The sequence below is a fragment of the Puccinia triticina genome, chromosome 7A (assembly GCF_026914185.1).
Source record: "Puccinia triticina chromosome 7A, complete sequence".
Classification (NCBI taxonomy): Eukaryota; Fungi; Basidiomycota; class Pucciniomycetes; order Pucciniales; family Pucciniaceae; genus Puccinia; species Puccinia triticina.
The window spans coordinates 3,693,246-3,718,629 of record NC_070564.1 but is presented as its reverse complement, the minus strand read 5'-3'; the positions used below and the strand labels follow the sequence as shown (position 1 = coordinate 3,718,629).

Sequence of the window (25,384 nt, the reverse complement as noted above, 5' to 3'; positions counted from 1 at the left end):
GGCTCGGCTCAGTTTCTTTCCCCACCAAGGCCATCACACAGCCTCATGCTACATTGATAACCACCCACTCAACGGTCTAGTCATTTCTCATGAAAAAACGTCTCCTTTGGAAGCTTGTTGCTTGTCTGTCGACACAAAAAGTCGAAGAGAAGGAGAGAGAGAGGCAGCGCAGCCAGGCCAAAAAAGCACTGCGCTGTGATTTCCAGAACGATGTTGTTAGGCCATTGCTTGCAACAAAACACAAAAAAAACTAATCACAATCATACGGAGAAAAGATAGAGAAAGAGAGATAGGGTGATGAGAGGAACATAGTCTTAAGAGCCTGTGGGTGTTGATGAGGAAGCTTTTTTCGCTTTGAGGGCGGCCATCTTGGCCCGTCGTTCTTCTTTCATCCTAGCCATGTGAGCAGCTTTAGATTCTTTGGATGCAGCGGAGGAAGAGGCGTCGGGGGTTATCTTGGCCGATACGGGGGGCTGAGGATCCTGCTCGAACGGAGCGTTGTTCCAGGAGTCCTCCTCCTTAGTCTCAGCATCATCCTCCGCGGTCCCACCGCCCCGCCCGGCGCCTTCTTCGAGCTCGTTATCGGCCTCTAGTGCAGCCACTAAAGCGGCCGAAGTATTGGCCGGCTTGCCTTTCGACCCAGTCAGACCACCTCGTGTCGCTTGTCCCAGTTTCATTCGGCCTCCCGTGCCCCCGGATGAAGCCGCTTTCGGGGGCTTGTTGGCGGCCTGTAAGCCAAGCTTGATCTTCGATGGCAGCGGCGTGAAACTGGGCTCATGGACCGCTGGTCCGGTCTCGAAGGTCGACCAATCGTCTGCATCGGCTTCCACATTCATCAGATCGCCTCCCCAGTCGGCTTGCGGCGCCTCACTTCCCTTGGGGGGCCGCTCGTTCCCGAGCGTGAACGCGTTGACCAAGCCGAAAGAGTCGGCTCGTGCCATGTTTGTCGGCGGGACGGGGAGCTGGGCGTGAGAGGAGGACGAGTTCGGGGTGCCTGAATTGCCGCTGGGTGACGCGCCAGGTACCTTCGGATCCGGGGAGGCAAGCTCGCTCGATGTCAGCTTGCGGCTCACTGAGCTGAAGGCCCAGCTGGCCAGGGCACCCGCCGCTCCAGTAGCATTCATGGCCATTCCAGGCTGCGACGACGAAATTGCGTTGTTTACTGCATCGCCCAGGGAGGCGGGGGTATTGTCGCTTTCAGGCTACATGGATAATTCCTGCGGTCAGCCCTCGCGTCCAGAGTTCTCTCGAGAGTGATGTAGACAGTGGTGAGCGGAGACAAACCATTTCGGAGGCGGCCTTTCTGACGCGCTCGAGAAACATGTCCAAAGCCTTGAAGGCCTGATCTCTGACTGTCTTCTCTTTATCGATCAAGCAGATCGACATCCCGGGGATTACTTTGCCTACCAGATCTTCAGGCTCGTAGTATTCGACCGTGGCCATCAGCGCCATCAGTCCTGCTATTCGTGCAGGGGTGAAAGGGTCACGGACACTCCGAGTGAACGCTGGCACGAGAACCTTGCGGCAGGTCGACAGGGTGAGCGATTTCGATAGACGTCCTAAAAGGATGCATGTGTTGGTTCGAATGCCTGGCTCGACGTCCATCTGTGTTTTCGCTAGATGGCGCAGCAAATCGTTGTTCAATATCCGTTCAGAAAGCTGTCAAGAGATGTCAAAGATGAATCAGATCAGTATTTCGAGTGGGTGAATGTGATTATAGTATGGGCAGGATAAGTGGAATGGAGAAGCTACTTTTGGGGCTAGTAGCAAGACACTTTTCACCGTCGCTTCCCTGATGATCGGGACGGTATCAGTAAACCCGGTGAGCAGGTTGGGCCAGATTTTCTCGACGACAACTGATCTATCTAGATGATCGACATATTGAGGCAGCAGCTCGAGTAATGACAATCTGATTGCCCGGTCGGGACTGGCGAAAATCTTGATCAAGGATTGGAGGACGATCGTCGAAAATTCGGCTGGTGATAGTGAAGAAGAGATAGAAATTGCGAGCGGTAGAAGTGTTGGGCCATCTGTGATTCGAGTTGAAATGTATCAAACCGCAAAATTACGACATTTAGTTGTCAATCACTTTATAATCCTCGGCACCCAAACCGAGTATATTTTACTGACCTGCACCGTGATCGAAAGATTGGACAAGAGAAGGTAAGACTCTGAATTTGAGGAATTCTGGCGGCAGAGATTCGGCAGAGTCTTTGATGGACTTGACCAAGGAAGCTCGTTCGCCCTGACTAGCCAGCGAGAAGCCTTCGAGACCGTTGCACACCTTGATCAAGCGATTTTCCCTGAAGAACGCGCCGGCGACCCCGCCCCCACCCTCGCCACTGCCAAAGCCTATCTCCCAGAAGGCTTCAGCCTTCAACCTGCCCTTGGGATTCGCGGATGCTAAGCGACGGGCCGCCGAGAATAGCGCCGGCGGGATGCTCCCTCGTTGTTGGGAACTCACATCGGGACTCGGAGGTAGATTGTTGAATAGGGTCTGGATCAATAGATAGAGTTGGTATGAGTCTAAACATGACGGATCTAGTCTAGTGAATCATCAACCTGAAAATATTAGTTCGAAGACAGTCATTCACGTCGCAGGGTCTTACTGGACAAATTCAAGCCGGACTTACTCTTTCAACACTTCGTAACCTGTCTTCATTAACTCCGGACTGGCGTACCTGGCTGATTCTGGGAACAGACCGCCAAGAGTCTAAACAGAATATCAAAACATTTGGCAGGGGGGGTTATTTTCCACAAGGTATCATAATTTTATTGAGGTTATAAAGAAAGGTCACGAACGTATAGGATTGGTTGGGGGTCTTTCGGACTACTCAAGACCTCGAACCCAGATAACTTCCATTCCCCGGATTGAGTGATAAAGACTGAAGTGAGTCTGAGGTTGCCATGGGTGGATGTACCGGGGCCGTTCAAGAATTTCAAGGCTGACTATCAAAGAACGACACAGAGTCCGATTAGCCATCCTGCCCTGCTCTTTTCTTGTGGTGTTCACTGGATAAGGTAAACGAAAATATATGAAAAACTTGCCACAATCCGACTGAGGCCCCATATTTTCCATTCGACTTCAGTCTGGCTGGTCATCTTGAGCTGGTCAAGTTTGGCCGAAAGACTAGAAACTTTCTCGGTGATGATGTAAACGGCAGAGTCGGTCTCAGTGCCATCGATAAATTTCAAGATATCCGGATGTCTCAGGGACCTCAATTTTTTGAGCGAGTTTTTAGCGAATCCGAGGAGCAATTTCCGATCTTTGGAGCCAATGAAAGGGTTGGAGTTGAGTTGGTTAGTGTTCGCGGTGTCGAAGACGAAGATGGATACGCTCGAGTTATCCTCCCTCTTGACTCCTTCGTAGTGCGTCCAAATCGACTGTCCTTCCGAGCTGCTCTCCTTGTTTCCCAGTCCGAATCCGGGTAGGTTGGGTATCCCTCCTCCCTTGGAGAGTAAGGAGGTCGCGGCCCCACCGATGACGGATAGCCAGGACATCGTTCCGAGCTCGGCTGGAAATCGTCCTTCCTAAGATTTCCTAGTCGTCTGCAACTTCTTGCTCGGCCTTTTCGTCCAAGAAGTTGCTTAGGTTGGAAGCTGAACTGCAGTCTGAAGCCCGAGGATAATCGCTGGTTGAAATTTGACAGTTCGCTCCAGCCATCTCCCGAAACTCAACAACCATCGACTCGCTGGTGTGAGTCGCCCTTGGACGTCGGGGCAAGAACAGAATTATGTAAGCCGTCGGTCGCCAGACTTCACGCAACCTGGGTCACACCATCGACGTGCTGCTGACCATACCTCCTCATGGGCCCTTCCCTCTGCTAATTTTTTCGAGACAACACGTTCTTGGTAGGAAAATGCAGCACGCAAGTTTTAAGAGTTTCTCACAGGATTCCAAATATCTCACCCAAACCAGCGCAACTGCTTCACGCACTGCAGAAATTAACTGCTTGGGCAACCTTGTTCCGACAACTGCTATTTGTCCGAGCAGATAGCTCATGCAGTGATGGGTTGCGGAGGTTTAACTTGAAAAAGTTCCAGCAAGAACCACATTTCCAGTGTACTCTTTTTTGATTTGCAGCTCTAAATTATGAACACGTGGCACATGTGTTGGCACCCCGCTGAAAAAAATGATGGCCCGTATCACCAGCCAAATAACGGTAAGAGTACAAGCCCTGTGGGGTCTCTCCGATGGGTACTTATTTACTTATATATCCCCATATGTTTCGAGGTTGCGGTATTGACAGCACATAAGATCTCCGACCGGTTCCAGATTCGAGCAGATTCGAGCCAATTAGCGCAGAGACTGTGTTACATACTCGTTCAGCCAGGACGTCACCTCGGTCCGAGACGATCTATACTCGCCTGTTGAGGCGCTGCGGCTGGTGGCGCATAATTATTGATAAGCTTCTCTTGCAGGTTTCACTCCGGATCTGTGCGGTCGTTGAAGTCGGTCTGAAGTTTTGATGACTTATAAGCAAGGCGCCTGCCTCCTGAGTCCTATCTACCCTCGTTTGTCTACGTAGGTTGGAAGAGGTTCACCTAGTTGAAAATTGCCCATTCATCATGGCAGCGTCCTCGCCGCACAGAAGAATGAAAGCAATCCTATGTGTATGCTCTTTACAAGCACTTCGATGCATGGGAAGCTTTGGAGGTCCTTCGTTTCCGCTATATAATGATGCAACAAGTCTAATAAAAAGTAAGCAATCTTTCCCCAGTTTTTTGAATCCAAATGGGCTATAGGTTGAATTTACACGCCATCATCCTCCGTAAAAGAAAAATCTCCAGCCAACAGAGTAGAGGCTTTCTGGAGTCAAGTGAATGGGAGGCTCCAGGATGATCCGGCACCAGCGCAGCCGGTGGAAAGGGCTCCAATTTGGGAAGAAGATATCAATAGCTACTTGAACACTGTTCGGCAGTTCCGGAAGCCTAGAACTGGATGTGTGGACGATTGTAAGTAGGAAAAGATTATTTCTGGGGGAACATCTCAAGCGGATGAACTGAGTGATCTGCTTATCCTATCTTAAAGATTTGGAGGAAAAGGGTTCAAAGAAAGAAGCGCAGAGTATGTCTTATTCCTACTTATTGGTTCACCCAGAAACAGTTAACTGAATATTGATTCCAAAATACAGTGCAAATTAAATTCATGTTGGAGGACTTCTACTTTATGACCAAAGACCTTGATAGCTTCATAAAGGAAAATGAAAATGAACCAGCCAAACAGTTCCTGATTCCATTTGCTCAAGAGATGAAATCTGTCCACAAGTTGCTATTGCAACCCAGCATAGAGAATGTGTTAGGGAAATGGGCATACTACTATGATTTACCACAACCTAAGATCTTTGAAGAGGGAATTTATGCACCAGAAGAGTATATCCAGGAGATTTTTTCAAAAAAAGTTTTGAACTTCATGATTTTTGTGAGCTGATATTTTATTCTTTTGTTCTGTTTAAAACTGGTATCAAAATTTAGTACCTCAAAATTTAAAGAAGAGTTTTGCTCCCTCCAAGTGCATGAAGAAAGTTCCACAAAGAACCCCAAATTGAAAAAATCAGATGAATCATTTTTTTCAAAGGATTCAAACCCAAGGGACTTTTGTTTCCGCCAAGATCCAGAAATTTTTGCAGATATTTTCAAGTTGAAGAGCTCAGAAGGAGGGAGTTTCAAGAAAAACATGTATAAATTTGATCTGCCCTTCAGAAAACTAAATCTAGGCAAGTTATTCATGAAGAATTCAAGAGATAAAGACATGGAAAATGAGATGCTGAAGAGCTTCAGTAACCATTTAAACAGAATCATCCAAGATTTTATGAAACAGGAAACCAAAGAGGTCTTAGCTCTTGCAAGGGTTTTGTTTCAAACAATGAATCAGCTGTACATTTACGGTTCTTTACAGGAACCAGGAATACAATCATTTTTTAATATCCCAGGTATCTCAGAATTTGCTGTAAAAACTATGTTCCTAGATGTTTTCCAATCCGCCAGGGAATTTAGGGTCCACTATTTGGTGTATTGGAAAAATATACTGAGAACCAATACAGCTGCACACTTTTTGAACATAATTAAATGTAAGTTGAATAGAATTACAATGACCTCTTTGAAGATGATTTTTTGCTGAATCAGAAATTAATTTCCATCTTGGAAGGTCTCAAACCCAGACAGAAAAAGTATTTTTACAATGTGTATGTGCAGGTTTTAGCCAATCACTACTTGGATGATATTACAGATCGTCATACAAGGTATCTTACCAAGATCTCAATGAATTACGTGTTCAAGGGTGGAGTTGTCTTTGATAAATTGGAGCAATTGAAGAATATCCCAGCTGGATTATATGTAGATGGGGTAATAGAAATTCTAAATGAACGAATTGCCAGGCTTGAGGGCCTAATAGAAGCAGGAAAAAATCCTAAAAAACAAGAAGAAGGAGAGGAAATGATAAAAGAAATAGAAAATACTATCACTTTTTTAAAAGAAATTCAAACTAGATTTCAATGGAAGTCCAAGCAATTTCAAGAATTTTGGAACAAAGGTTGGCAGAAAAGATTGGATTTGAGGATTCTTGCACAATATCTGGATTTTTATCATGAGAGCTATGTGCCTAATGAAGGTGATGTAGAAAGATTTGGGTTACATCGTGACCTGAGACAGAAGGCACTTGCAATCAACTGGAGGAATCAATTTATTGGCAATTTGGAAAATATTTATATCTATCTTAATCAACATTTCACTCACAGTGAGCCCATAGCATCCAATTACAATTTGATTGAAAGAAATGAAAGAACAATGACACCTGTAGAAGAACTGGATTTAATCTCAGAGCACATTATATCTTTAGACAGAAAATATCATGCTTTTTATTTGATCAACCATTGGCCTGAGGAAGAATCCCATGATGAAGAAGTTGGCAATATGCTGAACTTGGTAAATGATAAAATAGAAGAACTCAGATCTCAATACATATTATCACAAAAACAGTCCTTGGGCCCAGGAAAATGATTGAGAAACCATTCTTATTTTGTACCCTGCTTCATCCAACACTGATTACGTGACTTTGAATCATCTTAATTTGAATGCACATATTTCTGAATGCTTTTATTTTCTTTCCAAATATACCGCTATTCTCCTATCATATCTTTCAACCATGTACAGTGGGTCATCTAATGTTTTTGGCACCACATTTTTGAATGCAGAAGCTCAGGCCACAGCTGTCAAGTCATGAGATTGGCTACAGGGGTGGAAAATAAGTTCCTAAGAATGATTATGAAATAAAAATAAATAAATAAATAAAATGAAAAATGTGGAAATTTTTCAATTTCTTGCAAATTTCTCAGAATGTTCATTACTGTTCAAACCAAGGGGGGGAAATTAGAGAGCAAAGTATGGCATACAACAAGAATGATAAAAAATGAAATTTTTTGAAACCATTGCCAATGATTTTTTGGGTGGATGGGTTATCAACCAATTTCAGTTGAACTCAGGGACTGTAGCCCACATCACCACTAATTTGACTCAATTTATTTTATCCAATAAAAATCATTGGCAATGGTTTCAAAAATTTCCATTTTTTATCATTCTTTTTGTATGCCATACTTTGCTCTCTAATTTCCCCCCCTTGGTTTGAACAGTAATGAACATTCTGAGAAATTTGCAAAAAATTGAAAAATTTCCACATTTTTCATTTTTTTATTTTTACTTTTTTTTTATTTCATAATCATTCTTAGGAACTTATTTTCCACCCCTGTAGCCAATCTCATGACTTAACGGCTGTGGCCTGAGCTTCTGCATTCAAAAATGTGGTGCCAAAAACATTAGATGACCCACTGTACAATTTCTCACAAGCAGTGATTAAGCGGTTTTTGGTTCTCTTGACCAATGATAGTTTTGATTTCTCAAAGTTAAGGATGGCAATTGGGAAGGCTTGAGCTACCCAGGGTCCAAACCAGGGAAGCCTGCAAGCTTATCAGAAAAGCCTGGATTTTATTTTGAATGCACCACTTTCCTGTCAAATTACATGTAATACAACAGTACAACTGTGGTTTTGCAGTGTTTTTCATTGCTGCAAAGCCACACACAGTACCCGCACAATGGTCAGAAAGATGTAGTATGATATCCATCATATGTCACAGTCTACCTGGCTGTGGGCTATGGGGTGCTATATGGGGTGGGTGGTAATTGTGGGCAGTACCCATTTACCACACCTTTTTGGGGCCAAAATCAATTCCCTAGTAGTACTACTGTACCCAGAACCACTTCAAAGGTGCAAGGTGGGTGTGGGTGATGTTTTTCCTAGAATAACCATCCCTTGTTGACATGTTTTGACAGTAAAAACACATTGCATAATTTACATACCCAGTCCAATTGAGAGCACTGCTGAAAAACCATCACCCTACATCCACAAACGGGGTGATAATGCTGGTACATCAGCAGGAAGCAAGAAAACAGATAAAGCCAAACTTAACTGATTCCATCCTGGGCACAAAGCACCCGCCTCCAAAGGAAGGACTAACATAGGAGGTTTTTGGCATGACAAGTTTTGGAGACTTGGTAGAAAAAATCTTAATTCTGCAATAACTTTTCAACTATACCAGTTATGCTGGCATGAAAAAAATGATGAGAAAGGCCTTGGTATTGCCTTTCTCCTCATCCATTTTGGAGATCAGCCTTCACCACCTTGTTGGAGTGGTAGGCAAACCTGAATGTAGCCTAAGCAATGCCAACTCAATTTGGTTTCTAGGTAGGAAAAAAACAATATTCAAATCCATACAGCCAAAAGGGGTATGGAAAAAACACATTTGAAGGTACCTAGCCAACGAGCCGGGATGAGCCCACACATAGAAACCGGCCCTCAGAGCCGAGCAACCAAGCGTGATTCCTCACTGGCATGCCAGTGGTGCTGGCTGCCTGCCAAGGAGAAGGTTTCCTGAGACAGCCGGGTATGTATCAGGCGAGCGGGCACACCTTGTACATAGCTGCTCTCTGCAAGAACGTACAATGATATTGCCGAGGAGGAGGCCTATCTGGTGAGCGGGTCTTCTGACTGCTTGCTGTGGAAGAATCTTCCTCGGAATCATCCCCAGCAAGCGGATCCCCACTTGCCCGTGATGATTCCTCCTACGCAAGCACCTTGCACCTGCTTTCCAAGAAATCTTCCTTGACAAGCAGGTACAAGTGATCCGGGGCAATGGAAGAAAATTCAGTCCGGCCAAGTACAAAGGGCGCCAGCAGAAGAAGCCCCCAGTGTATGTATAACATGTACCTGCTTGCCCAAGATAATTTCCAGACCTTGGCAAGCAGGTGTCATTTCCACATCCAAGGGAAAGAGGAAGCCTGACGGGTGAGCGGAAGGGAATCCATCTTTGCCAAATGTGTGTGCAAAATTGCTTGCCAAGGTCCTCGGCAAGCAGGCACTCATTACTCCCGGGGGCAAGCCAAAAATTTGTCCTCACCAAATAGGTACAAAGGTGTTGCCCGCTTGGTTGGCCAGGAACTCAATTGGGAGGCTCAATAGCTGAGGCTGATCCTCCATCAAATACATCTCTATGGTGGATTCTCTCAATCCAGGATTGCTTAGGTTAGATTCAACTTGCCACATTTTGCCAGTTTGTGTGGCCGCGCGGGGCTGCAACTCCGAATGGGAAAAGGCTGAAACCTCCATTTCCTTGTTTTTTCATCTACAATTAGTTGCTCAAAAAAATACAAAAAAATATGAGAGTGGAACTGAGCTTCTTGGCTACACAAACATATTTCATGAGGAATTTTGGATGATTTTTTGGCAAAGAGACAGCCAAACAAAAAAGGTGTGTTTGTGCTCACGCCAAAAAAACTCCATAGTGGTTTTTAAGTCCCTCCTTTGGTAAATCTTTCAACAAAAATTATCTCAACATTCCATCCATCTGACCCACCATCATGGTAAAATATTCCAAAAGCTTGACTGGCAAAGAATTCAGAATTGTCCTTCAAACAGCTCCCTTCCTCTTTTTCCAGTTCATGGCCCCTTCCTGCGTCAAAATCTGGTCCGCTCTCTGTCATATGAGCGCTTTAATCTTCCCCTCTCTTATTGAAGATATAGAATCATATATATCTGACTTACGCATGCACATTGATATGTTCTTAAAGCACATTGTTGAAGATTACACCCAATGGGTCAACAAAGCCAAATTCCATATGTTACTTTGTTGGAATCCGCTATTTCTTAGGCCCCGTTTGGCTGCCGCGTTATACTTCATAAATGGTCAAATTTATGACGCGCGACCCCCGGGGGTTTCAAGGTTTTGGTGGCAACGGGGGGCGAACTTTGGGTCGCGGCGTCATAAATTCAACCATTTATGACGTATATTCGCAGAACGCCTACGGAGCTCCAATCTCGTCAATGACGTCACGGATGAGGAGACTCTCAATCAAGAGTAGTTGACAACTCTACCTCGATTCTGCTTACCATTCCTAATTCCCTTTCCTCATCTCGACAACATCTCTTAACCACGGTCACGGTCACGGTCATCAAGCCTCAGTATACCGCGGTTCTAGTCGAGATCGTCAGTCTAGGCGGCTCTTCAACAGGTCCTTGTTTCTCTTTGTTTTCCTCTTATTCATCCTTGTTGACCGCACTCAATCTAATTCTTTTCTTTTAGCCTAAAATTCTCACATTATCAGTATGGTAGCCCTACGAAACAGGAACGGACCATAAAGATGTCGGACATTGACGCCAAGGACAAATCAAGCTGATCTTCAATCGGTAAACTCAACGATCTTAATTTTCCATCTTGGTCTATTTGAATGAGAGCCTATTTAAAGAGTAAGGACCTCTGGGAAGTAATCTCTGGAGAAGGAACCAGCTCTCCCAGTAAAAATAAGATTAAAACCACCACGAATATCCTGATCAGCCATTTTAGCGAAATTGCTCTTGAAGCCGTTGTCAATATTGAAAACAAAGAAAAGCCAAATGAAATTTGGGATGCAATTGTCGACCGATATGCATCTTCGGTTAACAACAAAGCTTGCATGTGGCTCAAATTCATGCGATACAAGTATGGTGGCGATCTCAAAAATTATCTAGTCGATTGTCAGAAAATGATCAGAGAATTTGCTATTGTTCAGCTCGGCATTCCAGACGACATCATTTTGATCTTGGTCCTTGCAAAGTTAAGTAAGAACTACTGGAATGTTGTCAATAATTTAACTATGAACAAATCAGTAATCTTCTTCCCAAGTCGCACTCTTCAAAAGTTACAAGAGCTTGTCTATATGAAGGAAACTCAAGCGGTTGCTTCCACGTCAAAAACTGAAGCCTCTATCAAAGCGGAGAAGGACTTGGCGACTGCTTACAAAAATGAAGCCAAAAAATCCAAGCACAGTCGCAGTAGCTGTGAATTTCCCACTGATTTGTACCATTGCTTGTCCAATTGCTAATAGGCTCAGCTGAGTGCTAAGAATACCCTTAGTCATTGCTATCCTTTCAGTCAAGAGCGGTAAACAGTTACTGGGATGGCAATTCCACTCTTTCTGTTTATCAAGACATATGTAGTAAATTGTGCATGTACATACCGTTCCTTCCACAACTTGTGCCGGCCGCTCAACTTGTTAAGCTCAACATCTTGTGTATACATCATTTGCTTTTTGTTCAAAGCTTTTTAGTTGGCTCTCTGCTTGCACATTGCAAATTTGACCATTGCTTGACCTTCACAGCCTTTTGTGAGAATTGTTGGGGGAGAGTGGTCTTGCCAATCTTGATTGCACAAATGGCCAGGAGCCACACCCATCCGTAGCACTGGGAGCTCCTTGATGCTCATTGCTCTGGACATTTCTGCATGCCAATAGAATTGGAGATATGTGTCAGAGGGGTCCAGACGGGTTGGCATTGCAACTCAAGAGCCATTTTTAAGGTGCTTGGCAGCAACATTTGATTTTTTTTCTCTGCGGTTTTCTCTTTCAGTGGTGGCGGAACAATCAGCCTTGCTTGAAAATTTCCTGAAGTGTTGGCCATACCACCTTAGATATGGCACTTCAATTCAATCATCAAACCCCCATAATTATTGAGAACAAGAATGCAAGGGATTTGGTCAGAATTTGCTGGTTTGTGTGGCATGATCATGCATGCTCTGGTTTTTGGCATGCATTGCGGTTATAAATAAATCTGGGCCTTTTCAAGCCAGCCGATTTCTTCTGTGTACATATGGCTTTGTCTTGCTTTTTTTGGTCAGATTGACCAGATTTGACTGCATAAGTTGAGATTCTTTGATGAAAGTGAGCAGCTGAGTAACTTGGGCTCATTCCCCGACCCGGTCAATGAGTTTTGACCTGGAAATGAAGTTGTGGGGAATGACGGGGGATGTAAGCTATGTACAGTTCGGGAAAAAGCCTCTCTCTGTATCGACCCCGGGGATGGAAACGCAGGGTGCGATGACACCGTTGCAGAACCAAACAAGCGTTATTGGGAGTGTTGCAAACCACCCGCTTTTTATGTGCACAGAATATTATCTGGGCCTTTGTTGTAAGGTATGTACCACTTCTTGGAGAAACTGTTAATTTGTTCTTCAATTGACGCAATTCCGGCTAAGGCCCCACCTATAAACGATAATTGGGACTTTATTGAAAAATAATCAAAAGAAAATTGAGATTCATTCTTAACTATTTTTTAGTTAAAAAAAATTGAATATCTGCATTTTGCTTCCCAAAAGGGAGGTCTTTTGGAATGAAAAATTTGCTATAATTCCCTTATCGAGCTGAATACAGGTGTGTATGATCACTATAGGGTTGTACAATTGAGTTTCAACTCAATAGCCAATACACACGTGCAGGGCATGGGATTGTAGTGGTTTTGGCAGGGGTCTGGCCCTCTCTTGACCATCTGCCCATCTGCCCATCTGCCCATCTGCCCATCCGCCCATCCGCCCATCTGCCCATCAACCTCCAATTCGCCGGCAACACCCCACCCCAATTGTTTGATGATCATGGACCTTAACGCTCAACCAACTGACAACAGCCAGCTGTACCTGGACAATCCAGATGGATCCTGGCCAGTGGCAGACCCCGACCTCAATTATTCCCGCACGCCAACAGGTCGCCAGTACCAAGAAGCTTGGATTATCCCAGGACCCAGCGGCGGATGGTCTCAACAGGCAATACTGCAGTTGAGCTGGCCAGTATTTGTGTACAGGAGGGCAAAATTTGCTCTGTTGCGCATTTTGTTTATAATTGTACTTCAATTGAAACATTATTGAAGTATTTTTCTTACTAAAAAATAGCTATAATCATAATTTGAATTGAGTTTTGATTATTTTTCAATAAAGTCCCAATTATTGTTTATAATTGGGGCCTAACTGCTTTCATTTCTGTTTGATTTCCCATGTATGTACATCACCATATTCCAGTCCGATGTTTCTGAAGAACTGTTTCAACGCGTATGAAACCAGTTAGGGCCCAATTATAAACAGTTATTGGAATTTTATTAAAAAAAATCCGAATTCATTCAAAACTTTTTTTTGTCTGGATTTTTTTTATGTACAGATTCAAAAATAGCCCAAATGACCTCGAGGAGGTCATTTGGGATCAAAAATTTTCAAATTTTTGTTATCAAAACAAATTACAGGCATACAGTACATGTATGCAAGACTGTACCGCACTAGTCCAACGGTAGAACTTAGGGCCCAATTATAAACAGTTATCAAAGTTTTATTGTAATATATTCCAAACTTGATTCAAATCAAAATCTCTTAACTTATTGTGGCAAATACAGGCCCAAATATGTTTCAAAAAAGCCTCAATAATTATGTACAATTATAAACCTGCGGGCCACACAACAGGAATTCCAAATTCCTGGCCAACACCACCTGTTCCGCCCGCCCCACCCAGCCTGTGCAATAACCACGACCGCACGGCCTCACCCAACCAAACACAATCAATTGCTGTAAATGATCCCCCCTCCCCTTGACCCCACACCTATTTCATATGTATGCCATGTGGCAATGGCAGCAACTCCAGCAAATCCCAGAACAAATCTATGTACACGCAGGCCGGACCGCCTTCACGCGCCCGCCTCCTTGGGTCCGGCGCCGAGCGCAGCTGGCACAGTTGCTGGAGGTGCTGCTGGTGTTGCTAGGGCAGGAAGTGGGGCCTGCGGGTTAGGGAGACTCGCGGCCGAGTCGGTTGCGAGGCTGGGTATGAGTTGATTGAGACCCCCAAGGTTCGTTGGCGGGTAGTAACCCGGGGGAAGCTGGTTGGTGGCCGGGGGGTGGGCCGTTTGAAGCATTCATTGCCGTCGAGTTATTTTTGGGAGAGCTGAGATTGGATTGGGTTGGTTGAATACTGGTTGGAAATGCTTCCAGCGGCTGGGCTGTTGCCAAATCTCAACTGCCTGCGGCTGTGTATTGCTTACCAACGGTAGAACTAAGGGCCCAATTATAAACAGTTATTGGAATTTTATTCAAAAAAAAAACAAATTCATTCAAAACTTTTTTTGTCTGGATTTTTTTTATGTACAGATTCAAAAATAGCCCAAATGACCTCAAGGAGGTCATTTGGGATCAAAAATTTTCAAATTTTTGTTATCAAAACAAATTACAGGCATACAGTACATGTATGCAAGACTGTACCGCACTAATCCAATGGTAGAACTTAGTTCTACCGTTGGTCAGCAATACACAGCCGCAGGCAGTTGAGATTTGGCAACAGCCCAGCCGCCGGAAGCGTTTCCAACCAACCCAATCCAATCTCAGCTCTCCCAAAAATAACTCGACGGCAATGAATGCTTCAAACGGCCCACCCCCCGGCCACCAACCAGCTTCCCCCGGGTTACTACCCGCCAACGAACCTTGGGGGTCTCAATCAACTCATACCCAGCCTCGCAACCGACTCGGCCGCGAGTCTCCCTAACCCGCAGGCCCCACTTCCTGCCCTAGCAACACCAGCAGCACCTCCAGCAACTGTGCCAGCTGCGCTCGGCGCCGGACCCAAGGAGGCGGGCGCGTGAAGGCGGTCCGGCCTGCGTGTACATAGATTTGTTCTGGGATTTGCTGGAGTTGCTGCCATTGCCACATGGCATACATATGAAATAGGTGTGGGGTCAAGGGGAGGGGGGATCATTTACAGCAATTGATTGTGTTTGGTTGGGTGAGGCCGTGCGGTCGTGGTTATCGCACAGGCTGGGTGGGGCGGGCGGAACAGGTGGTGTTGGCCAGGAATTTGGAATTCCTGTTGTGTGGCCCGCAGGTTTATAATTGTACATAATTATTGAGGCTTTTTTGAAACATATTTGGGCCTGTATTTGCCACAATAAGTTAAGAGATTTTGATTTGAATCAAGTTTGGAATATATTACAATAAAACTTTGATAACTGTTTATAATTGGGCCCTTATCCTTAGCTCCCAATCTAATTTGGCATTGCCCTCCGCTTGTCCAAATCTTCTTCCCTGCTGCATCCATGTCACCACCTGCTTCTTCCCTTATTTAGCGTCCGTTTGCCACAGCACGCGCGCACATTGGCATCTTGAGCCATACATGCAGTGCTCGCGGCTCTCATTTACAGTGTAAACATCAAACCATATCCGTGCCAAACCGTTTTGTGCAGATGCGCGATGCCAATGGGCTGGCCCATCCGAGAAATAAATGATGTGCAACTGAAGTCTCGTCAGCGATACATTATCTCGAGGCCTATTGCGAACAAAGCAGAAGACCATGAAAATACGAAGGAAAAGAGTAGTTGTATGAGAGCGGCGGTGGCGGCGCAAAGTGCAGCGTTCCAAGTTTCTGCGAGGCCGAGGTGCCCTGGCCTGAGGAACTTTCCTGCTGGTGCAACGGACGCGTAGCGCCCCTCCCATTCCTCTCTCAGTCTCAGGATGACACGCAAGGCAAAGGCAACACACTCTTCTGTAGCGCTGGACCCCGTACGCGGAGCGCCAGGGCATATGTACCCATGGAAAAGCCTTCGGGATGCCTGGTGCGGCACACCCCGTGCCCTGCGCCTGTCCCCAGGCCGACGCCCAAGTGGACCCGTGGTGCAGGATACATGCTCCCGTTTGTGAACACAAGGAGCATTGTTTTGGTGTTCGACGTATGTGGCGGCTGAGGGCGGCGGGTTTCTCGTTTGCATCTGTGGCGAGGGCGGCAGGGTGGTTGGCCAGTTAGCTAGGGTTCCAGACGAATGGCAGTGAGTGGCTATTACTTCGGTCACTGCACGGTCATGGTGGCGCCTGCAGGGCCTTGATACCCCAACACTGGTCGGTTCTGCCGGCTGGATGGTAAGCTGCAGCGGGGCCTCACCTTCAGAGAGCACTAGAGGATGTCGGTCCTTCACCGCTGCTCCCACTCATCACACCCTTCTCATCTCACTCATCAACAACCTCCTTCCGCTAAAGCTCCCCAACCTCAACAATTCAATCAACCTCCCGCATCTGTCTTGATAGGCTCCTGACGACTTCTTTCCACGCACCTAATACTAGTCTTTGATCTCATCGCTATCCTTCTAAGATCTTGCTTGCTCTTCTGATTAGTTCTTGAGAAAGGATCTTCCATTCTATTCCCCATCGTTCTCGACAAGGTTTTGCGGCCTTTGTCCTTCAACGTAGGTGTTTCCCCTTTTCTTTTCTCTCTTGGTACATAGGTTGACCTCGATTCCTGACTTGATTGGACTTCCTATCCTTGCGGCCAGCAGATAAGACTGTTTCGATTAGGTTGCATGAATATCTGCAAGACCCAAGCATGAGATCCGGAATTCCCATGCTTTTGAGCTCCATCTTGTTGCTGTGCATCACTGCAGGTTCGCATGCAGGGCGCATCAGCCGCCGCGCTGCTGAGCCAGACCGGACCCAATATTGGGATTGTCCAAGTAAAAAACCCTCTATGATGTGCTACAACGCGAAGACCTGGGGTGAGTTGAGCATCTTTTCCAGGATCTCCTTGACCTTTCGGTACAAACCGAAGAGGCTGATTTGCCCATCATCCTCTCAGCCCGACACTCCAAGGATTTGAAGGACGATGTAGGTAGGGTCTACTATTGGCCTGTCGGAGTCCCACTTTTTGTATGTCCTGTGGGTGAGACCGGGGTGTGTTGTGACCGGAGGCCGTATGTGAGTAGTGGAAAACCTCTTGCAGAAATTATTGACTTGTTTTTCACTCGGAGCAATTCATGCTAAAAAGCTGCTTTTGATCTCTCTTTGACTTTGCTTCTAACCCTCCAGGATGATGAACTATTACTTCACTCCCCCCACAATAAATGTGCTCCCCCGCATCAACCTGTAGACCTTACGAACCCTCCGGAGCATTATTAAATCAACCAAATCCTTGCCAACGTCTTCATCCCTGCTGAATCTCTCTGAACCAACTTCTCCTTTCCTTGTCTGATCATGTGCTGGCATCAACACACGCCAAAATTGGCAGTCTTCCTTCTAAACACACATCTACGGATAGTATCCGCTGTTCTCATGTACTCTGTGATCATCAACCCTATCACACCTGTTTCCGTATCAAATTGATTTTGTGCAGATGCTTGATGGGCTCGCAAATCCAAGAAATGAACAATTGCCGTGCAACAGAAGTTTGAGCTCCAAGTTCAGTGAGGCCAGGGCGCCCTCCTAGCTTGAGGGCCTCTGCTATCTGTGGCGTTACGCCCGTTCTCTATTTATTGTAAATTTTTGTTAGATTTCGGCCAGTAGTAGTAGTAGAAAACTAAAACAAAATAAAAGAAATTTACAATAAGTAAGATGATAATCGCAATGAAAGTTAGATGAAAGAAAAGAAAACAACTGACGGAATAAAAGATGTGATCTATACAAGTGAACTGAACACGACCAACGACACACAAAGTACAATCAAAGACTATAACAAAAATAACTAAATGAGAACAACAAAGGTTTATTAAATGAGTAAACAAGCTAAGTAAAAAGAAACAATCAGGAACCAACGCTGTGAGTTCTTGAGCTTGATGAGTACTCCTCCTGAACCAATGGTTTTTCACGTTATTGAAGCTACACCCGGGGAGTCCTTCGACAAGGATATCTCGAGGAATCCTTGTGGATTCCCCGTAGTGCCCCTGCGCAAGGTTGGACCAGCAGCTGCTGGTCCACATGTTCACGTGCTCTCCACCAAGTGGATCACGGGGGCATCTCGTGATGGCCCCAAGGATTCCACAGATATTTACAGATATGTACCCGTGGAATCCACGTGGCCACGTAGGCAGGCCTTAAAAATTCAGCAGGAGCACAGCCTGTTAAAAAGTATCCTCAGTGGGACTCAAACTCATAACCAGGCAGAGAGCTCACAGGAGAGGGAGTTCCATGCAACTCACACTACAGGCAAACAGGTGATGTTCCCACGCGCAGCGTCACCTGCGCAGTTACTGCGGCCGCCGAAATTAGGTGACGCTGCGTGCGGGAGCGACAGCTGTATGCCTGTAGTGTCAGCCATTTCACATTGTTGTACTTGCTGCTTTACACCATATTACCCCCCCCAAACAATGGTTTGCAATTGGGTTTGCAATTGGTTTTTTTGTTAAGTTTTTTTTCCATTTTTTTTCCTCTCTTCAACATCAAGTTTTCTTTGGCTTTCAAAACCTCAGGACTAGCCTGAGGTGGTCTTGGCTGGAAGTGAAAAAAAAAAGAAAATGTCATGGAACAGACGTGAGCAACAAGCTGACGTGGTCTCCACGCATGCCAGGAAGGCACATTGTGGAACCGACGGGGAAAAGTGTGAAGCCCATTGGTTCCACGTGGAAAAAAACCATTTCGTGGAACCTACGAGCTTACCAAGCCAATCCTTGTTGGTTCCACAGATTACCCACCTGTTGTCGGTTCCACGGACGGGCGTAGCAGGAAGTACCCCTGCCGTGTAGCTAAGTTGTTCAAAGATTGATGTTGTGAGTTTGTGACTAGATGACTTGATAAACACTTGATTATTACCTGAGTAGCTGTTTCTTCAATGTGATGGCTTTCGAGTGACTAGATCAAGTGTACTGAGAGTTATCCACCCGCAACCAGTCAACAAGACTTGGGAATCCGAGAAAGCAAGGAAAAGAGAAGTTTGCCAAGTGCGGATTGGTATTTACTAGCGCTTCCACGAGTACACATCATATTGCATATGCACTATGCTCTGTGTCCGCAAATTACACTCAACATGGTCTTCAAAGTTGAATTTCATGCATGTATAAATGCATAAATCATAAATTCATAAAACTTTGTTTGCAGGGGATCTCACCTGATCTCACCAGTCTGCTTAAGTAATCTTTGGCTTTCCCAGCCAAAGAATTTTTATGAATTTATGATTTACCACCCCTGGAGATTGGAAATGACCTACCCAATAGCCTGCTTAAATGAAATACACAGGCTATGGGAGGTCTCCAGAGCTGCCCCTTGCTGCCCCTCGCCCGCCCTCTCCATATACATGACTAAGGCCCCATTTGGCAGCAGTGATGTTATGTAATAACGACTGCTTTTCTATAACCGGGCCTCACCGAGGCCCATATTGTATCACTCGCATGTTTGGTAGATTTGAGGAGTTATGAGGGTCATCACAAGTTTCTTCATCACTCCTCATCATCCCCGCCATTTCCGATATAGTACCCCTGGGGGTGTATTTGGGGTGATATTGGCACCCTTACACAACACACCCCCAACTCCATCTCTGTTACTCACCTCGATGGCCGGTACAGACTTTGTACCGGTCACCGAGCGGAGTACACACTCCAATCGATGGAAACAGTCATCAAGATTGATGACCGATCCAACACAATTGGCCATTGATGACCATCGGTCATCAAAGGGACTATGTATTCTCCTCGATGACCATTGGTCATTGAAGGGACTGTGTACATATTCTCCTCGATGACCATTGGTCATCCAAGGGACCATGTATTCCCATCGATGACCAATGGTCATCAATGGGACTATGTGTTCCCCAAAAGGGACTCTGTATTCCCTTTGATGACCGTGTACCGTCCATCGTCGAGAGGAGTTAAACACTCAATTGGCCTTGCCGGTAGGTACGCTCGATGGCCGGTATTTACCGGCCATGGAGCTTGTTATGTAGGCAAGCTGTATGACGCGAGTGGCAGCCAAACACTCGTGTTATGTTGAAAGATATGAAATTGAAGAGTAATGTGCATCACATTAGGTAAGTGCACAACATCACATAACATGATTGCTGCCAAACGGGGCCTAAGCAAGCTCCGAGCTTGGAACCAAGGTTCCATTGGCTTCCATGACTGCGTGGACCGCTGGGCCTCGCAGCACTCCGCCTCCCCTATGTGCATACATGCACATACACAGTATACATACGTTTTAGGCTGCCGGTCACTACCGGCAGCGGCCGCCCATCATCTCCGGCCTCAAGCGGTCGTTCAACATCACCCCTCCTCTCCGGCCTCGACCGGCCATTCAACATCACCCAAAGACTACATAGGTTAGCTCTCCGCGGGATTCCAATCAAGAGGTGGAATCAAAGCTAAAGCTCATTGTTTGTCTTTGTCTTGTCAATGGCCAGGGGCGGGAGGATAGGGGATCAATCCAAGTTGGCTGACGCTTTTGTCTATCTTCATCTTCATGAGGCCATTGATGACCGGGGCAAAAGGATTGGTGGTGGATCTAATGAGGCTGATCCGAGTCAACTAGCAGTTTTCCGAGCCAAGGAAACTACCTGGCGGACGGGTGAGGATGGATCACCTTAGGCCGGCACCACTGGCATTCCCCGACCAAGCTTCCATGGGCTCAGGCTGCTGTCACCCCCTCGGTAAGAATTGTTGCTACCTTCACAAGATTCCTCTCCATTCAGCTGTTGTTCAGAGCCTGTGCGTACAAGGAAAAATCTTATGTGCTAGATTCCTTACCCTCAATCTTTTGTTGATCTCATTTGTAGCTTTTATGAGTGCTTTTTGTTCAATTTAATTTAACATTTTTCAACTGCTGTAAACATAACTTCATGTGCTTGGGCTAAGCTTTATTTGGGAGTTGTGGCTTAACAGGATTTGGGGAAACCTGGTGTTAGTAGTAGAAGGTTTCATTGTAGGTCCTCTACTACTTGATGGTCTCCATCAAATAAACCTGATGTTCTCAGCCCCGAGAAATGTCTGATTTGGGAGTTGTGGCCTTGGTAGGATCTGACAAAAGGCCGCAGTTACAGTAGGAGTTTGAGAAATATGAATTTGGCTGTAACTTGTTTATTACTTGAGAGTCTGAGAAAAACAAAATTACAGCATCAATTGATCCTCACTGGAAACAAGCTGTTAAATTTCTACCTTTGGTGAATGTGTAACTAAGGAGTTGTGGGCTTGGTAGGATCTGACAAAAGGATTTAGCAGGATTTGGGAAATATGAAGTTGATTTTAAATTGTTTATTACTTGAATGTCTGAGAAAATAAAATAACAGCATCAAGTGATCCTCACTGGAAACAAGCAGTTAAATTTCTACCTTTGGGGCATGTGTAATTAAGGAGTTGTGGTCTTGACAAGAGTTGAGGAAAAATCAAGTTATAGGAAAATTTGATTCTATTCTAACTCTGCTCTAACCAGGTGTTTTGAAACAAAGATTGGAAATAAGATATTGATGTACAATTTGAAAAGGCTGTAAGAATCTTATCCTTGGTGAATTTCAAACTGGTGAGTTGTTGTCTTGGCACAAGCCAGAAAAAATATATGTATTTGTAGCAGAAAGAGATTCCAGTATTATTACCATTCTCTTACTTCAGTTATCAAAAACAAAATTGGAGATTATTGATTGATCAATAATTAAAAGGAGATTAAAGTTTTGAATCTTTGTTTCATTTTTAATGTAGGAGTTGTGTTGTTGGCACCTCCAAAGAACACAATGTTCTTAAGGGAATCCACATTTCTTACCAACCCACTTTTTTCCTCAAATCCTTCCATGGCTACAAGTCCTTAATCAGACCCATGGCAAGGGTTCAAGATTTTTTTTTTTTTAAAAAATGAAATTTATTCTTCCAATATTTGGTGTTAAAAATTCAGGTGGGAGAACAGTAGAACAAAATACACCTCTCCTGCTAATTCATATTCCCTACAACTTTTGGCCTCACCACAACTCCTAAATTACACAAGAATAAAGGAGTAAAACCATTCTCATTTATTAATCAATTAATGCTGTCCATTTTTTGGTTTTGATAACTGAAGCAAGAGAATGGTAATAATAATGGAATCTCTTTCTACTACAAATACATGTATATCTCCCCTCTTGTGCCAAGAAAACAACTCATCAGTTTGAAATGCACCAAGGATAAGATTCTTACAGCCTTTTCAAATTGTACATCAATATCTTATTTCCAATCTTTGTTTCAAAACACCTGGTTAGAGCAGAGTTAGAATAGAATCAAATTTTCCTGTAACTTGATTTTTCCTCAACTCTTGCCAAGACCACAACTCCTTAATTACACATGCCCCAAAGGTAGAAATTTAACTGCTTGTTTCCAGTGAGGATCACTTGATGCTGTTATTTTATTTTCTCATACAATCAAGTAATAAACAAGTTACAATCAAATTCATATTTCCCAAATCCTGCTAAATCCTTTTGTCAGGTCCTACCATTACCAAGCCCACAACTCCTTAGTTACACATTCACCAAAGGAAGAAATTTAACAGGTTGTTTCCAGTGAGGATCAATTGATTCTGTCATTTTATTTTTCTCAGACTCTCAAGTAATAAACAAGTTACAGCCAAATTCATATTTCCCAAACTCCTACTGGTAACTGCGGCCTTTTGTCAGATCCTACCAAGGCAACTACTCAGTTACACATGCCACAAAGGTAAAAATTCCAAAGCTTGTTTCCAGTTAGGATCACTTGATGCTGTCATGTTTTTTTTCAGACTCTCAAGTAATAAACAATTTACAGTCAGATTCATATTTACCTTCCTACTAGTTCAGCCTTTTGACAGATCAAGGCCACAACTCCCAAATCAGACATTCCCCAGGGCTGATAAAATTGAGTTTGTTTGATGGAGAATACATGATTACACTGTCCAATTTTTTGTTCTAAACCATCAAGTAGTAGAGGACCTACAGTGAAATCTTCTCCTACTAACACCATATTTGCCCAAACCTTGCCAAGCCACAACTGCCACCATGAAAGACCTGAGGGGACTAGGCGGTAGGTGATGTGAAGCTAACTCCAGCCTTAACTCCAACCATACACTTTTGGAAAAGTAGTAGGACCCCCTGATGATGACAAAGGAGCCATTGTTATTCAAGGGGAGTAATGCTGGAGTGCCACTGGAATTCCAGCATATTTTACTGAATGTCACCTGAAACCTATTCACATCATTTTTTTCATGGTGTCCCAAATAAAGCTTAGCCCAAGCATCTGAATTTAGTGTTTACAGAAATTGAATACTGTTAAATTGAACTGAACAAAAACCACTCATAAAAGCTACACATGAGCTAAACAAAGAATTTGAAGGGGAAGGAATTCAGTGCATAATTAGGCCAACAGTTGACAGTACACCAGTTGTTTGCTTAGAGCTTATTTGCTAACACAGGGCAAGATACTGTGAATGATGGTTGTATGAACAAATATTCATGACGGCCATGATGAAGCCCGTCAAGGGGAACAGACTGACAGAAACCTCAGCAGCGGCGGCGGCGGTTGTGCGTTGTTTGAAGATGGTGAGAATAGGACTGTTTTTTGGTCGCCGCTGAGCACATTTGGTTGGAGAGTGCCTGTGGAAGGTGATCCATCCTTGCCTGTCTCTCAGATGGTCTCCTCGGCTCGAAAAACTGTAGTTGACTCGGATCAGCCCCATTGGATCCACCACAAATCCTTCCGCCCCGGGCAATCGACGGCTTCCTGGAGAAAAAGATATATGAAAGCGTCAGTCAACTTGGATTGGCCCCATTTGATCCATCACCAATCCGCCGCCCCTGGCCATCAACAGATTCGTGAAGACGAAGAAAAACAACACGCTTTGAGTCGGCCGCTTGATTGGATTCCCGCGCAGAGGTGGCCTAGTCGTTGGATGATGTTGAACGGCCGCTTGAGGCCGGAGATGATGGGCGATGTCGGATGTGGCCGGCCGGTAGTGACCGGCAGCCTAAAACGTATGTATACTGTGTATGTGCATGTATGCACATAGGGGAGGCGGAGTGCTGCGAGGCCCAGCGGTCCACGCAGTCATGGAAGCCGATGGAACCTTGGTTCCGAGCTCGGAGCTTGCTTAGTCATGTATATGGAGAGGGCGGGGGGGAGCAAGGGGCAGCTCTGGAGACCTCCCATAGCCTGTGTATTTCATTTAAGCAGGCTATTAGCACTGTTCACGTAAGCTAAACATCAGCAAGATTGAAATAAAGTTTATCCCATTGTGCCAGCCAATTTGGCTGGGAAAGTATGCTGATGTATATCTCTCACATGGTCATAGATTTCTTACGTGAACAGTGCTATTGGGTAGGTCATTTCCAATCTCCAGGGGTGTGATTTACGCATTTATGCATGCATGAATTCCAACTTTGAAAACCATAACTATCTTCCCACCGGGCGTGTACTGTGGTTTGCTGAATGCTTGGATCATTCTCCAAAATTTCTGGTTTTGTTAACCAGGGACCATCACATACTTTTTAATATCTTTTCCCGCATGGTGCACCTGACAGATGTCAGATGAGGCCCAAGGCCAAATCCACCCCCGGAGCCAGCGTCCTCCGGTAGATTGTCTTGGAGTTGGGTTAGAGACGAACCGAGTTCATATTCAGAACCGGGGCGCCTTCTCTACCCTGTCCTCCACTGCCCATGCCCATCGGCCGCTGCCCTCTGCCCGTACCGAGGGGGCAGGGAGGGGCCGACCGAGCGCTGGGTCATTACAGAAGGATATCCCAGGTGGGAGTCAATCTGAAGGGTTGGGTTTAAAGGTAGGTGTGGATTTTGTAGGAATACAGACCCAGACCACCCGCAGCAACCCCTGCGGAAGCTAGCGCGGCCAGACCCAGACCAAAGTAGGGCTGGGCCTCGGGTGATATCCGACTGCTCGGGAGGATATACCCGGAACCCTCCTCCGGGTAGCCCGATCTCGGGTATTCAAACACCAAGTATCCGTCGGGTATTGGGCATGCCCGTCGGAGACCGACAGTTTCACGAGATAACTTCTCCTTGCTGGCATTCTATTCCTCCTTGTCAATCTCAACCTCCCTAACGCTCACAAGAGACCTTCCGAAAAATGAAAAAACGGCCGGCGGACGATTTGGAACATGTTTGGCCTGATACTCAGCCATTTCCGACCTCACCAAGTGCATCGCAGACGGACAACTCGCAAACCCTGCGGAAGTCGTGGGTCTGGAAGTACTTTGTTGACAAAGTGGGCAAAAACAAGGTCCAGTGTACAGTTGTCTTGGAAAATACAGGTCAACCTTGCAATGCCCTCCTAACCCGCGACCAAAGTGGCAGTACGAAATCAATGAGTGAACATCT

General features: G+C 45.2%; 3 protein-coding genes across 3 annotated transcripts; 2 read left to right on the top strand and 1 right to left on the bottom strand.

Annotated features, from left to right (window-relative positions):
- Nucleotides 1–314: 314 nt before the first annotated feature.
- Nucleotides 315–3,501, bottom strand: PtA15_7A415 (uncharacterized protein; the record flags this gene model as incomplete). The annotated part of the gene is made up of 7 exons (XM_053171019.1): nucleotides 315–1,202; nucleotides 1,285–1,659; nucleotides 1,753–2,030; nucleotides 2,131–2,546; nucleotides 2,634–2,713; nucleotides 2,803–2,949; nucleotides 3,049–3,501. The coding sequence occupies 7 exons, from the start codon at nucleotides 3,499–3,501 to the stop codon at nucleotides 315–317; spliced, it is 2,637 nt and encodes an 878-aa protein (XP_053022242.1).
- A 1,095-nt stretch (nucleotides 3,502–4,596) lies between these two features.
- On the top strand, nucleotides 4,597–5,431 carry PtA15_7A414 (uncharacterized protein; the record flags this gene model as incomplete). Its single annotated transcript, XM_053171018.1, has 4 exons — nucleotides 4,597–4,702; nucleotides 4,780–4,956; nucleotides 5,033–5,068; nucleotides 5,136–5,431. The coding sequence occupies 4 exons, from the start codon at nucleotides 4,597–4,599 to the stop codon at nucleotides 5,429–5,431; spliced, it is 615 nt and encodes a 204-aa protein (XP_053022241.1).
- Nucleotides 5,432–14,743: 9,312 nt separating this feature from the next.
- On the top strand, nucleotides 14,744–17,264 carry PtA15_7A413 (uncharacterized protein; the record flags this gene model as incomplete). The annotated part of the gene is made up of 3 exons (XM_053171017.1): nucleotides 14,744–14,960; nucleotides 16,945–16,973; nucleotides 17,175–17,264. The coding sequence occupies 3 exons, from the start codon at nucleotides 14,744–14,746 to the stop codon at nucleotides 17,262–17,264; spliced, it is 336 nt and encodes a 111-aa protein (XP_053022240.1).
- Nucleotides 17,265–25,384: the final 8,120 nt, after the last annotated feature.